The 16,330-nt window shown below is 38.2% G+C and overlaps 1 protein-coding gene across 2 annotated transcripts in view; it reads left to right on the top strand.

Moving 5' to 3' along the window:
• Nucleotides 1-16,330, top strand: part of HIBCH (3-hydroxyisobutyryl-CoA hydrolase) — a 91,808-nt gene that overhangs the window by 50,825 nt on the left and 24,653 nt on the right. For both annotated transcript variants that reach the window (XM_036858006.1, XM_036858008.1), the window contains exons 7-9: nt 2,567-2,645; nt 11,539-11,684; nt 14,161-14,247. In XM_036858006.1, coding sequence (XP_036713901.1) covers nt 2,567-2,645; nt 11,539-11,684; nt 14,161-14,247 — 312 coding nt within the window. The remainder of the gene's footprint in view (nt 1-2,566; nt 2,646-11,538; nt 11,685-14,160; nt 14,248-16,330) is intronic.

The raw sequence follows: 16,330 nt of genomic DNA, 5'->3' as shown, positions 1-16,330 counted from the left end.
ATATTATGTAGAGCCTTGCAGGCCATGGAATAGAGTTTGAAGTATGTGTGTATCTCAGATAAATATCCACATCTGTTCAAATGTGTATTAGAGATACATAGGGAAGAATCTGAAGGGTTACATACCAAATTAATAACTGTGTCTTTGAGGAGGAAGAGGGCCGACTAGGATTAGAGTTGTGGTTAGACTTTATCTATGTTTTATGAAGAGGGATATAGTCATGTGCTATAGTCCACAAACATGTGGAATTCAGAGTTAATTAGAAGAGTCGGGGGCAATAACTAGAGGAGTAAGGTTGAGGCAGGGTCAGTCGGTAAGGCCTGGAGATCTACCTGCTGTGCAGTCCCAGATGGGACCTAGTTCTTCTGAGCCCTAGGGCTGAAAACATAGTCTGAAAACTGCGAATTCAGACCAACGCTCTAAGTTCTTAGCAAGACATTCCTGAACACTAATAAGCTTTCAGCTACATTGTGTTAAACTAAAGCAGAGAATAGAATGTGAGGCAGGGGTTCTTAAAATAATATAAGAAATTATTAATAAAACTAGTAATGTTTTACTTTTATTAAAATTTGTAAGATTTTATAATCTTGAAGTGTATAGTCTAATTTGGGTTAATATTATCAGATGATTTTTTCATAATAGAATACTTATAACATGATATTTGCTTGTACAAAGAGTATCAAACATTGTAGATTTAACTTATAAATGTTAACTCCAAAGGATGTAGCTAGTACCTGAAGAATTTTATTCATTTCCATGCTTATTTATATGGTCTTTTAAAATTTAAGCTTAGGGGCTTCCCTGGTGGCGCAGTGGTTGAGAATCTGCCTGCCAATGCAGGGGACACGGGTTCGAGCCCTGGTCTGGGAAGATCCCACATGCCGCGGAGCGGCTGGGCCTGTGAGCCACAATTGCTGAGCTTGCGTGTCTGGAGCCTGTGCTCCTGCAACAAGAGAGGCCCGCGCACCGCGATGAAGAGTGGCCCCCGCTTACCACAACTAGAGAAAGCCCTCGCACAGAAACGAAGACCCAACACAGCCATAAATAAATAAATAAATAAATAAATAAATAATGTTAACTGTTAAAAAAAAAAAAAGCCAGTGCTTATATTATTATGATTATTTAAGTAAAAAAAAAAATTTAAGCTTAGCATACAGTACATAAAATTTATAAGAAATTGCATGTGCTTTTGAGTATTTTCTTAAGGTTTAAAAGTTTCAACAACTTTTAAATGGTTGAACTGAGTATGAAAACACTTGAAAGGCTTGAGGAAATTGTAATGAAAAACTAGAATAATCAAATAGAGATAAGGCCTTTTCTATTTAGCTTATACTTACTCTTATTAAGTGACTGACATTGTTCCAAATATTTTACGTGTTTTAACTTGTTTAACTCTGTGATGTTAAAGATAGACTATACTAGTTAAAAAGGAATAAGAATGAGTAGAACTAAACAATCTACTAGAAGTTCTGAATAATGTGAAAAAACATAACATAGGAAATGTATGTCACAATGTGAGCACTGACAAACTTGGATACTTTGTAGTCACATGTATACCTCTTATTTTATTCAAATATATCTGTTGATTCAGAGATGACTGTTAAGTTTGTCATTTTCAGTGACATTCAGCAAGTCAGAAATAGACTTTCAGCCACATCTTTTTATTTTGTAAAACTTGTGTTTAGTAATGGATTTTTAAGAGTTAAATAGTTACTAAGTGTTGTATCTGAGAAAAATGATGTTGCTAATTTTATTTGATGAACTATGTGAATAAATAAAATGTGTTAATATTCTATTTAAGGCTACTGAAATTTGCTAGAATAGCTTGGTTATGCTTTTTTTTTTTTTTTTTAAACTTTGTGTTTATTTATTTATTTATTTATGGCTGTGTTGGGTCTTCGTTTCTGTGCGAGGGCTTTCTCTAGTTGCGGCAAGTGGGGGCCACTCTTCATCGCGGTGCGCGGGCCTCTCACTATCGCGGCCTCTCTTGTTGCGGAGCACAGGCTCCAGACGCGCAGGCTCAGCAATTGTGGCTCACGGGCCCAGCCGCTCCGCGGCATGTGGGATCTTCCCAGACCAGGGCTCGAACCCGTGTCCCCTGCATTGGCAGGCAGATTCTCAACCACTGCGCCACCAGGGAAGCCCCGGTTATGCTTTTTTGATGACTGGTTCCACTAAGAATACTCAGTGGTTCTGGGAAGAGTCAGTATTCTATAATGCTGCATCTAGTTTGAAATAAGAGGGAATTGGGGAAGAGGACATGAAGCGTAACACAGTATACTAATTGAAAACACTTTAGCTAAAACAAATCTGTTCCAGATATCAGGGATACCCATGTATTTTTCACCCAGAAAGTTCTTCTGAAATTGTGTGGTTTAGGATTTCCCTCCCGTCTTTCTCCTGAAATTCCTTTAAAGAAATTCTTTATGAAGAATTATATATAATATATGTTATGTATATCTTTGTATATGATATAATTTACTTGGTTTATAATGTTTGTGAATGTGAGGCTTTTTTTTTATAACCCCCGCAGTATTTTTAAAACAATTTTTTGCCTTTTCCCTAGGGAGTTGGTCTCTCAGTTCATGGGCAATTCCGAGTGGCTACTGAAAAGTCTCTTTTTGCAATGCCAGAAACAGCAATAGGTAAAAAAAAAAAAAACCAACTAAATTTTTCATAATTACTTTTAGAATTATCATCTTTTGATACATTTCAGAGTACAGTTATTGAAGGAATTGATGGAATCTTGTATGAAAGAACTTTTAAAAAGAAATTATAATAGGAAGATACCTAAAAGTTTATATTAGCTCATACTTATATCTGAAAACACAAAGGCAAGCATATTTAAACTGGAGACACTAGCGCACTGTCGTCGATTTTATTTATTTATTCTTACTGAAGTATAGTTGATTTACAATGTTGTGTTAATTTCTGCTGTACATGTATTTAATTTTAGATGAAAGATTATTAGAGGAAATAGCTTGCATTCAGATCTATGCTCCATTTTGAGTTAAGTTTTGTATGTGGTGAGAGGTATGGATCAAAGGTATAGATCAAAGTTTATTATTTTGCATAGGGAGATAAAATCATTCCCACATCATTTTTTTGAAAAAGCTACTATTTCTCCACTGATTGCCTTTGCACCTTTGTATGTGCTGATCTTGGTGCCAACACCACACTGTCTTGATTACTGTTGCTTTATAGTAAGTCTTGATCAAGTAATGATAATCCTCTAATTTTGTTCTTTTTTTTTCTTTCAAGTTGTTTTGGCTCTATAGATCCTTTGTATTTCTATGTGAATTTTAGAGTGATTTTGTAAGTTTCAACAAAAAAGCCTGTTAGAATTTTTATTTGGATTGTCTAGGATCTATCAATTTAGGGAGAATTGACATCTTAACAATGTTGAGTCTTCAGACCTGTGAGCAATGTATATCTTTCCGTTTATTTAGGTCTTCTTTAATTTCCCTAAACCATGTTTTGTAGTTTTCAGTTTCTTATACATCTTTTGTCAGATTTTTCCTTAAGTATTTCATATTATTCAATGATATTATAAATGATATTTTTAAAATCTAGTTCTGATGTTAGTTATCAATATATAGAAATATAATTGAGTTTTGTACTTTGTATCCTGCAAACTTGATAAACTCACTTACTAGTTCTAGTAGATTTTTTGTAGATTGAATTGGATTTTCTAAATAGATAATTATGTTGTTTACAAATAAAGTACATTTTACTCTTTTCTTTCCCATCTGGATACTTTTTATGTTTATTTTTTCTTGCCTTATTCCACTGGGCAGAACCTCCAATACAATGTTGAACAGATACGTTGAGAGTGGGCCTTCTTGCTTTGTTCGGGATCTTAGGGGGAAAACATTCAGTCCTTCACCAATTAAGTACAATATTAGGTATAAGTTTTTCATAGGTGCCCCTTATCAGGATGAGGAACTTTCCTTCTGTTCCTAGATTTCTGAGGGGTTTTATTAGGAATGGACTTTGGATTTTGTAATTTTTTTCAGCATGTGTTGAGAGGATCATTGGGTTTTTTTTTTTAGTTTGTTAAGGGTGGATTACTTTGATTGGTTTTTTAACATTAAACTAACCCTGCTTTGCTGGGATAAATCTCACTCTAGTATGATGTGTCCTACTTTTTATATGTTGTTGGGTTTGATACACAAAAATTTTATTTGGAATTTTTGCATCTGTGTTCATGAGGGATATTGGTCTGTAGTTTTCTGGTAACATCATTTTGGTATCATTTTGCTTGCTTCATTTTGCTTCATTTTGGTATCAGGGTAATGCTGGGTTCATTTCTGGAAAAGTTTGGGTAGAATTGGTTCTTTTTTTTCTTTTTTCTTTTTTTTCATGTGTTTGGTAGAATTCACCAGCGAAGCCATCTAGGCCTAGAGTTTTCTTTGTGGAGAGGTTTTTAACTACAAATTCAAAATCTTTAATAGATGTAGGCTATTCAAGTTATCTATTTCTTTTTGTACAAACTTTAGTAATTTGGGTCTTTTAAGGAGTTTGTCCATTTATTAGCATAAAGTTCATTTACTTATTATCTTTTTAGTATCTGTAGAATCTATAGTAATACCTGGCTCTCTCATCCATTTTTTTTGGCCATGCCATGTGGCATTTGGGATCTTAGTTCCCTGACCAGGGATCAAACCCGTGCCCCCTGCATTGGGAGTGTGGAGTTTTAACCACTGGACTGCCAGGGAAGTCCCTCTCTCATTCTTAAAGACTCTTTTTTTTTTTTTTTTTTAACACATTATTTTTTAAATTTATTTATTTATTTATTTTTGGCTGTGTTGGGTCTTTGTTTCTGTGGGAGGGCTTTCTCTAGTTGTGGCAAGCGGGGGCCACTCTTCATCGCAGTGCACGGGCCTCTCACTATCGCGGCCTCTCTTGTTGCGGAGCACAGGCTCCAGACGCGCAGGCTCAGTAGTTGTGGCTCACGGGCCCAGCTGCTCCGCGGCATGTGGGATCTTCCCAGACCAGGGCTTGAACCCGTGTCCCCTGCATTGCAAGGCAGATTCTCAACCACTGTGCCACCAGGGAAGGCCTCTCATTCTTGACATTAGTAATTTCTGTCTTCTCTTTTTTTTTTCTGATCACTCTAATTAGAGGTTTATTAATTTTATTGATCTCAAAAGAAGTTTTTTGGTTTTCTGTTTTATTGATTTCTGCTCTGATATTTATTACTTCCTTCTACTTACTTGAAGTTTTATCTCCTTTCTCTAGTCTCCTAAGGTGAAACCTGAGGTCATTGATATGAGACCCAGGTATAGAATTCTATTCTGATGTTTAAATATCAGTACTTTAAAGATTTTGCTGCACCATCTTCTCATTTATGTTGTTTTCCATGAGAAATCTGCTCTTATCATTATCTTCGTTCCTCTGTAAATAAGTGTCTTTTTTTTTTTTTTTTCTTTTTTACTTTCTCTGGCTGCTCTTAAGATTTTCTGCTGATCACTTGTTTTGTGTGCCTTGATCCCTTGATTATGATGTACCTTTTTGTAGCTTTCTTCCTGTTCTTATGATTGTGTTTATTGGGCTAGTTAGGTTTATAGTTTTTGTCAGATTTGGAAATTTTGACATTATTTCTCCAAATATTTTTCTGTCCCCCCCATTTCCTTTTCAGGAGCTCCATTTAAACTTTTGTTAGGCTCACTCATGTATTGTTGATTTTTAAAATTTATTTATTTTTTTAATTTTAGATATTTGCTATTCATGTGTTTTCAAGTTCACTAATCCTTTCTTTTGCAAAGTCAAAACTGCCCTTAATCCCATTCAGGTATTTTTTAGCTTATACATTCATCTTAGTTTTCATCTATAGTAGTATCATTTGGGTCTTTTAAAAAAAAAATATTATTTGTTTTTTCTTTTTTTAAATTTATTTATTTTATTGATTTATTTTTGGCTGTGTTTGGGTCTTTGTTGCTGCGCACGGGCTTTCTCTAGTTGCGGAGAGCAGAGGCTACTCTTCATTGCGGTGCGTGGGCTTCTCATTGCAGTGGCTTCTCTTGTTGTGGAGCATGGGCTCTAGGCACATGGGCTTCAGTAGTTGTGGCACGTGGGCTCAGAATTTGTGGCTTGTGGGCTCTAGAGTGCAGGCTCAGTAGTTGTGGCTCACGGGCTTAGTTGCTCCGCGGCATGTCGATCTTCCCAGGCCAGGGCTCGAACCTGTGTCCCCTGCATTGGCAGGCGGATTCTTAACCACTGCGCCACCAGGGAAACCCCTCTTATTTGCTTTTATTTAACTTTTTGAACATATGGTATATGTTTATTATAACTGTTGATGTCCTTGTTCGCTAATTCTTATGTTTATGTCAGTTCTGGGTCAGTTTTTCTCATTGTGTTTTTTTATTTTGTATTTGTCTTTATAGATAACCTTACAACATTTCAAACTTTATTCAAACACACCAGTGGTGGCAAAGAGCACAAACAAGTGACAGGCACGATTGCTAACGCCAGGATCAAAGGCCAGGAAGGAGCTCGAGAGAGCCTGTCGTTCCCTGCCCTTTCCTTCCCCACACCTTGCTGTCACTTTTTTTTTTTTACTAGCGTATAGTTGCTTTACACTGCTGTGTCAGTTTCTGCTGTACAGCAAAGTGAATCAGCCATATGTATACATATATCTCTTCTTTTTTGGATTTCCTGCCCGTTTAGGTCACCACAGAGCATTGAGTAGAGTTCTCTGTGCTATACAGTAGCTTCTCATTAGTTATCTATTTTATACATAGTAGTGTATATATGTCAATCCCAATCTCCCAATTCATCCCCCCCACCTTTTCCCCCTTGGTATCCGTACGTTTGTTCTTTACATCTGTGGCTCTATTTCTGCTTTGCAAATAAGATCATCTATACCATTTTTCTAGATTCCACATATATGCGTTGATATACGATATTTGTTTTTCTCTTTCTGACTTACTTTACTCCGTATGACAGTCTCTAGGTCTTTACACGTCTCTGCAACAGTTCTGGATCAATTTTGATTGATTGTTTTATCATGTCATCATGGGCGGCAATTTCTTGCTTTTTTAGATTCCTGGTAATTTTTGACTGGATTCTAGACATTGTAAGCTTTACTTTGTTGAGTGCTGGATATTTTTGTATAGATGGTTCCCAACTTATGGTGGTCTGACTTACAGTTTTTTGATTTTACGATTTTACAGTGGTGCAAAAGCAATATACATGTAGTAGAAACTGTACTTTGAATTTTGAATTTTGACCTTTTCCTTGGCTGGCCATATCTGGTACCGTACTCTCATGTGATGCTGGGCAGTGGCAGCGAGCCATAGCTCCTATGCAGCCACACAATCACAAGGATAAATAGCTGATTCTTAGAACCTTTTTGTTTTTCACTTTTAGCATAATAGTCAATAAATTATATGAGATATTCAACACTTTATTATAAAATAGGCCTTGTGTTAGATGATCTTGCCTGACTTTAGGCTAATGTAAGTGTTCTGAGCACATTTAAGGTAGGCTAGGCTAAGCTATGATGTTTGGTAAGTTAGGTGTATTAAATGCATTTTTGTCGTATGGTATTTTCAACTTATGATTTGTGATGGATTTATCAGGATGTAACCCCAGTGTAAATGGAGGAAGATCTGTATTCTTATAAATATTCTTGAGCTTGCTTCTGGGATGAGGTTATGTTACTTGGAAACAGTTTGTTCCTTTCAGGTCTTTTAGTTTTTTAAAAAATTTATTATTATTATTTTTTTTAGATGCAAGGTTGGAGCAGTGCTCAGGCTAGGGCTAATTATTTCCTACTACTTAAATGAGACCCTTCTTTGCATTCTACTCAGTGCGCCCACGAATCCTGAGTTCTCATAGTCTGATTGGTGGGAACAGGCACTATTCTCAACCCTGTGTAGGTTCGCAGTACTGTTCTCTATAATCCTTTCCTGTGGTTCTTTCCATAACCTCAGGCAGTTTCTTCATACACATGTACTGATCAATACCAAGCTGAGGACTTAAGGGAGATACTCTGCAGATCTCCAGAGTTTTCTCTCTGTGCAGCTCTCTCCTCTCTGGTACTCTGTTCTGGGGATTCTGTCTGCCTCAGTCTCCCTGGATTCTTAGCTTTATTCCCCTCAAATCAAGGGCTGTTCTGGGCCTGGACATTCTCTCAAGGCATTAAGCTGGAGCTTTTGTAGAGTTTACCTCACTTGTTTTCAGATATTCAGAGATCACTTACCTTTATTGCCTGATGGTCCAGTTTGTTGACAACTGATATTTCATATATTGCATTTGTTTTTCTATAGTTATTTCAAGTAGGAGAGTAAATTTAGTCCCTCTTACTCCATCTTATCCAAAGTGTAATTCTCCTGGATGGCTACTTTAGATTAGATGGTTAAAGAGGTTTTCCAAGGAGATGTCCTTTAGACTGAGATTTGAATGACAAGAGGGAAGCAGCTATATTAATATCTTAGAACAGAATACTGTGGTGTTAAGAAGTTAGTCTAAAGCAAGGATAAAGCTTTACCTGTTCAAGGAACCAAATAGAGTCAACTGTCTGAATCAAGGGCAGGAGTGTTATACTGTGCTCTTCAAGAGGTACACAGGGACCTCTGGTGAAGAGTTTGGATTTAAACCTAAACATTATGGGAAACTGTGGGAGAGTTTAAAGCAGGGAGTGGCATGGTCTGGTTTACATTTTAATACCATCATTCTGGCTGCTTTAAGGACAATGGATTGTAGGGAGTGCAAGAGTAGAGAGGCTTGTTAGGAGGTCATTACATAAATCTAGAGCTCTGCTCTCTGGTACTGTAGCCACTAACTACAGATGGCTATTTAATATAAATGAAATAAATAAATTCAGTTCCTCAGTTGCAAAGTGTTTAATAGCCACATCTGGTTAGTAGCAGCATAGATTATAGAACATTTTCATCATCATAGAAAATTCTATTGGAGAGCACAGGTCTAGAGAGAGATAATTTTAAGTTTGGAGTAATATGGAGCTATAGAGTTGGAATAAAGTGGATAGATTTAGAAAATGTTTTGGAGTTAGCTTGCTTGCTGATATAATGAATCAGGAATAACTCCAAGGTGTTTAGGTAGTGCTACTAGATGGATGAGGCGAATTAGGGAAGGAACAGTATGGTTGGAGGGATGAGAATCAGGAGTTGTGTTATTGCCACGTTATATCTGGGATGCTTATTATCTATGTGGTTAAATCTAGAATGCAGATTTGAGAGTTTGTATTCAAGGGGAAAAGGCATAACTAGATAGACAGATTTGGGACTGTATTGGTCTGCTAGGGCTGCTGTAACAAAATACCAAGACTGGGTAGCTTAAACAACATTTATTTCTCCCAGTCCTGGAGGCTGGAAGTCCAACATCAAGGTATTGGCAGGTTCGGTTTCACCCAAGGCCCCTGTCCTTGGCTTGTAGACAGCTGCCTTCTCTCTGTCCTCACATGGCCTTTCCTCTGTGTGTGCGCTCAGTGTCTCTCCCTCTTACAAGGACACCAGTCCTATTAGATAAGGCCCCCACTCTTATAGCCTCACTTAACCTTAATTACCTCTTTAGAGGCCCTTTTCTCCAAATTGTCACATTGTGGGGTTAGGACTTCAGCTTAAGAATTTTGGGACACCATTTGGGACACAATTCTGTCCCTAACAGGGACTGATCTGCATATAGATACTATCTAAAGCTATAAGAGCTAAGGAAATGCGTGTGTGGGGTATCGGAGAGCCTCAGAGGAGGCCTAGGCACAGCAGTGGGCACAGGTCCAGCAAGGGAGGTGGAGCCAGTAAGGGGAACTGGAAAGAAGCAGCCATTGAGGCAGGGGGCGAAGAGGGAGAATGTGGTGCCCTGGGACAGACAGAAGTGTGTTCACTTGGGCAGAGTGCTCCTGAGGTTCAGGGGCAAGTAGGAATGAATATTGAGGAACAGAAAGACGACCAGAGTGGCTGGCGTGTAGTGAGTGAGTAGTAAGAGATGTAATTGAAAAAGTGGTCAGGGGCCTTGAAGACTGATAAAGGTGTTAGTTTTAATCTAAGAGAAATAGGCAGTCATGGAAGAGTTTTAAGCAGTAGAATGCAAGACTCTTATCAAGATTTGTGTTATTAAAATAATTTTTAAAAAAAGAATTCAATCAGACAAGAACATAGAAAAAAGGTTTGTGTTATTAAAAAGTTCCCTCTGTTGTGTAGAGAACTGTTTAGAGGAGGAAGCAAGAGAACATAGTCATTGATGGAGGGTTAAGGGGTGGTCAGGAGAAGGTTTGAGTTGGGATGGCTGTACCCTTCATTGGGGTGAGTGATACTGGAAGGGGGATGATTGCGGGGGGCAGTGGTTATGAATTCAACTTTTGACCTATCTTGTTTGAGATGCTAAAGACATTTCTGTTTACAGTAGCATGCCACTGATTCTTTCAAGTCTAGGAGCTTTTTTTTTTAAAATAAATTTATTTATTTTATTTATTTATTTTTGGCTGCTTTGGTTCTTCGTTGCTGTGCGCGGCTTTCTCTAGTTGTGGCGAGCAGGGGCTACTCTTCATTGCAGTGCGCGGGCTTCCCATTGCGGTGGCTTCTATTGTCGCGGAGCATGGGCTCTAGGCACACGGGCTTCAGTAGTTGTGGCACGCGGGCTCTAGAGCGCAGGCTCAGTAGTTATGGCGCACGGGCTTAGTTGCTCCGCGGCATGTGGGATCTTCCCGGGCCAGGGCTCGAACCCATGTCCCCTGCATTGACAGGTGGATTCTTAACCACTGTGCCACCAGGGAAGCCCTAGGAACTTTTTGACAAGTAGAACTGGAAAGAATTTGAATGCTTGTATTTTTATCTGAATTAATTGAAGCAGTTTTCAAATAGATAGGTGGGTTATAAACCTAGAGGGTCACAATTGTTTAAGGAGCTCTTAAACACCAAAAAGTAGTGTACTGGCAAGTATTTGCATATATGCTATTTTTAGTTGTTGCCAGTAGAGAGAATAAGGGAATTTTAAAAATACTCATGGTTAAGAAAAGAGTAAGTGCAAGTGATTTAATTAGGTATAAACTTGTTCATTTAGTAGTAGGACTAATGGTTATCACATCACTTTAAGTATCTTGAATATTAGATAATTGACTGTTTGGACATTGATTAAATGATAATAATAATTTATCACATAATAGCCTTAGATTACATATATTTTTTCCTGTGCTTATCATTTGGAAAGAGCATATTTTTTCAGTCTTTACCTACATTGGAGACACTTAAAAAGTAGTAGTAGGGATGAGAAATTTAAGTAATATTTATCAAGTAGTTATATCCAGAACATTGTGCCGTCATATCCTTTATTGACTTCTATAGAAATGAAACATGAAAAATTTGAAAAATACCCCAATTAAGTTAGCACAATTTATAGCAAGTCTTTTGTGACATTGATTGCATTGTATAGTACATTGTAGTACTGTGGTATAGTAATAATGTTTTTACTATAGATTCAGACTCCAGAGAAAAATGGCACTTTGATCTCAAGTAAAGAGAGCTGAATTTATCTTTTTCATTTGAATCATTGTCTTTTTTTTGTTTTTAATTACAGGGCTATTCCCTGATGTGGGTGGAGGTTATTTCTTGCCACGACTTCAAGGAAAACTTGGGTGCTTCCTTGCATTAACAGGATTCAGGCTGAAAGGAAGAGATGTGTATGCAGCAGGAATTGCTACACACTTTGTAGATTCTGAAAAGGTAATTACTTGGATGATTGCATTTTGTGTTGTTTGGAATAGCTCATACTGCATGGGGAGGCAGTATGAGTGGTTGAGATTACAGGCTTTGGTCTACATGGGTCTGAACCCTACATGTACCCTTAAAGCTGTGTGACCCTGGGGAAGGTGCTTAAGCTCTCCAATCCTCATTTCCTCATATGCAAAATGGAAATAATTATATCTGGATCCAGGGCTGTTTTGCCTGGTATCTTCAGTGAATATTTTTTAATGAATAATTATAGTCTGTGTAAAAAAAAAAAAGTAATATTTTAAGAAAGTCTAATATATAAAAATCTGAATTTATGTATAAAAAGGTAGGCTTTTATAAAGATATTTTTGAAAGATTCTTTTGTTTGTTAGTTTCCCTAGTGCATTTAAAAATTTGTAAAATATGGTCTTAAAAACTCTTCTGAAGGGTATCTGTTGCAAGGGACACATATTACTTACCTTTGTCTTAAAAATTTTTTCTTAAACAGCACGGTCAGTTTTCTTAGCCCAGGATAGCACAGTGGCAAAGGATGTGCAGATGGAGAGCCTGGTTTTAAATCCTAGCTTGAATTTAGCCTCTTTAGCCCCAATTTTCCCATCTCCACAGTGAGGACAGCAGTTTTATCATAGCAGTTGAAAGTCATTGTGTTAAATGTAACAGAAGGCCCAGTTCAAGGTGGTTTTGCCTCAGAATTCCCAGCAAGAGATTTGGGATTTTTCTGCTTCAGCTGGCTTAGCTCAGTCTTATTGGACTGGCTTGTGCCTGAACCACATGGGTGGGTGGAATACACTGGCTAATCTATATCCTAGCTAATGTGCTCCATCCCTGGAAGGAATGCTATTAAAATATATGAAGCATACAAAGTTGAAAGTTGTCCCCTTACATTGTTACGAGGGCCTTCCATCACATTTGCCTGAATTTTCAGATCTTTCTCTTTTTTAGATCTTTATGGGCATCCTTGGTCACATTGAGTAGGTGGCTGTCTCATTCTTCCCTTGAGCTATAACAGGAAGCAAACATGGGTACTCCATTATTGCTCTGGAGGGACACCCTTGATTATAGTGGAATTTGGTTAAGGATGGGGGAGAGAGCTGACCCACAACCCTTTCCTCTCTTAGTCAGATTGCCCAGTAATATATGCAGTGCATAGACTACCATTTACAGGGCCTGTGGTGGATAACAGAAATGAATAATACACGTTGGGAATGGGGCTAGAGGTGGGTACAAAAGATAAAAAACCATCTGTATCATCTGACAGAGTAAAGTATGGTAAGTGTACAAACAGAATACAAAGAAAGGATTCAACGGATTGAATCCATTGAAGGAAGAGCTTGCTTATAAGAAAGGACTGGAAGTTTTCTCATAGAGGTTGCAGTTCATCTGGGCCTTAAGATAAGTATTGTCAGGAGAAGTTTTTCTGGATAGAGGAGACTTTAATGAGCAAGCCCCATAGGGGTAGGAAAGCATTAGCTATGTTTTAGAAACAGTAAAAAGTCCATTTGGCTGAGTGTAGGAAGAGGTATGTGAGGGATATAGGGGGAAAGCTGTTGGAGGACAGAGGGAACAAAAAGTGCCCACCGAACTGAGAAGGTATCTTGAGACCAAAAAATGAGGCAGGCGGCTCCATATAATCAGTGGATCAGTTTGTTACAGGGTAACTTATGCTCAGGGTGGCATTGGGACAGTGATCTGGCAGCATTCGCAACTGCACTCTGCACTGCTGAGGGGCCACTGGGATAGTTTTATAGTTGACCTTCGGGTATGGAGATGTGTGCTTGGAAACAGGACATGCATTCCTAAACTGGGATTTATGAATGGGTAACTCATCTCTTGGGCACTGGGAATACATCAGTGAGAGTCTTCATCATTGTTTGGGGACTAACAGAGCATGGAGGCCACTTGGTCCTAATGAGTATTAAATGATGTCTATTAACTATTGATACAAAGCCCTTGATGACAGAGAAGTGACTTACCACACAGTACAGTCCTGGGTAGGGTCAGTGCAAGGACAGGAGGAACTGTCTGGGCCCAAGATGGTGTCAGTTATGTTAATAGCCATACAAGAGTTAAGTGTGGCTATATTATAGACCTGTGCATTGACTATAATAGCCATTAGTCACATGTGGCAATTTTCGTTAAAATTAATTAAAATAAAATTTATAATTGGGATCTTTAGTTGCAGCACTACATTTCAAGTGCTCAATAGCCAGAGGGAAACAAAGATGAATCTCTCTATTTCTCCTCTTCAATTTCTTTCGTCTTTATCCATTCCTTGCAAGACAGCATTTACTTTGTGGGAATGTGTGTGCCTTCAACTTCAGTGAAAATTGCCTTCATTGACTCAGCTGAAGGGAGAGCATCATAATTTTAAGACAAGGATTTTTAAAAAGAATATAAGATTTCTAAAGAAAAAAAATTCTGTGTTGCTGTGGTGTTATAAATGTTTTCCTTTTCCCCCCCCCTGTAGTTGGGCATGTTAGAAGAAGATTTGTTAGCCCTGAAATCTCCTTCAAAAGAAAATATTGCAGATGTCTTAGAAACTTACCATGCAAAGGTAATCTTGTCAGTATTCTAACCTCAGATTTTAATTCATGGGGAAGGGGAAGTGACTGAAAAATTAGCAGTTGGTGAATATTATAGTTTGTGGATATAAATAAATGTGCTGGGATTTATTTACTTTAAAGCTTGTTGGGAGTATCAGTGCTTCACAATCATTTGGATGGCCATCTGAGAAGGTGACTTCTTTACATGCAACTACACAGCTTGTTTTCTCATTGCTGGTGAATTTCAGTGCATAGCCTTGTGATTGGCCCTTGCAAGGGCTTTTTACAACACACTGTGACATTTGTGTAATGGAGGTTCAGTGTTGATGCTATTTGTGGAGCTGCTAAAGTGAAACTCTGGTCTATATGTAAATATAATAATAACATACATTGCAGTGTTTTCTTTTAATTCCTTTTGTTGTCTAACTTAAATTCTCTTTTAAGAGCCAAGAATCTATAAAAATGCTACATGACTTCTAGTTAAACATGATAGATGCCATATATGCTCCCTCCTGAAACCCCACTAAAATTGTAGTAAAGGAATAAGAAAGGTAGGAATCCACAAAGAGAAACAGAACAGAAAAGGAGACAGTGGCAGGCATGAGATGTCAGGATTTTGGAAGCTTGAAAGTGGAATGATGAGGGCAACTACTTTAGACCCGAGAACACTGAACTCAGTGGGGGAAGCCAATAAGAAGTAAGCCAGTTCTTTCTGTAGACTCTTTGTAGGGTACCAGCTCCCTCTGACAGGCCTTGCTGGCTAAGGGCAGGGATAGGTGAGGTGCTCTACTGAAAAGAGGCAGAACATATTAAATGGGAAGAATTCTGGCCTCTTCTCCTAGTTGGTTTCCAGAACTCTTACGTACCATCTATCTAAGTTTGGGCAGCCATAACAAAAATACCGTAGACTTGGTGGCTTAAACAACAGAAATTTCTCCCAGTTCTGGAGGCTGGAAGGTCCAAGATCAAGGTGCCAGCCTATTAGGTTCCTGGTGAGGGACCTCTTTCTATTTTGCAGATGGATGCCTTCCTGCTGTATCCTCACACAGCAGAGAGAGAAAGTGAGCTCTCTCAGGTCTCTGCTTATAAGGGCACTAATCCCATCCTGAGGGCTCCATCCTTTTGACTTAATTACCTCCCAAAGGCCTCACCCCCAGATACTGTCATATTGGGATTAAGATTTCAACATGAATTTTGTGGGGACACAAACATTTAGTCAGTAGCACCATCCCACTCCCAAGCAGTTCATTAGAAGCAAAAGAAAACCTGTAGCTATTGACATTCAAGCACCCCTCTAATGAAAAAAACATCCAGGCCTGATCATCTCATAATGCATCAGACAATTGACAATCCCATAATTGCAATTGACATTACACACAAAGCTTCCTAATTTTAGTGCTTCACATAGAATAACAAGGATTGTCAGGCATTAAAAACCGGAGATTGGCTAAAATAAAAAATGTACTTGAAGGAAGTAGGCAATGCAAGGAGAAGAAGGAACCCTAACAATTATAGGTTTGGTTGTTTTTTTTAATCTTCAGATAAGAGGAAAATATTTCATCTGTGAAATAGAACAGATGTTTCGAAGAGAAATAGTTAAAGAATAAAAAGAAATTTAAAATGTGACAGTGCAATAGGGGAAAACCTCACAACAGATTAGATTAAAATTGATGGATGAGGAAGACTCTAAGAGGATAATAAGGTGGAAAATGGAGAGAAAAGAAAATTAGGTATTATTCCAGGAGGTCCAAACCTGTTAGGAATTTGTAACAGAGGAGAGGAAATATTTAGAGAAATGGTACCGCCCCCGCAAATTACCCAGAACTGAAGAACATGAGTACAGATTCACAGGCCCTGAATAGTTAGTGTATGAATATGAATACAGAGCATGTGAGCATTTCATCAGATTTTGTCAAAGCATCTGACAGCCTCTTACGTTGTCAAATTGGGTAAACACGGGATGGATTATAGCGGGTGGGGGGTTGAAGCGCCTTCCCAAGGAGTTCTGTTAAATGTTTGGGTATTAGTCTGTAAGTGAAGCCGTCTTGGCCTTCTCTTAGTCAGTGTTTTCCTCAGTGATTTGGATGAGAATGT

The sequence above is a fragment of the Balaenoptera musculus genome, chromosome 7, assembly GCF_009873245.2.
Source record: "Balaenoptera musculus isolate JJ_BM4_2016_0621 chromosome 7, mBalMus1.pri.v3, whole genome shotgun sequence".
In the NCBI taxonomy this organism is placed as follows: Eukaryota; Metazoa; Chordata; class Mammalia; order Artiodactyla; family Balaenopteridae; genus Balaenoptera; species Balaenoptera musculus.
Note: the sequence above shows the minus strand (reverse complement) of the source record. Positions and strands in the feature narration are given on the sequence as shown.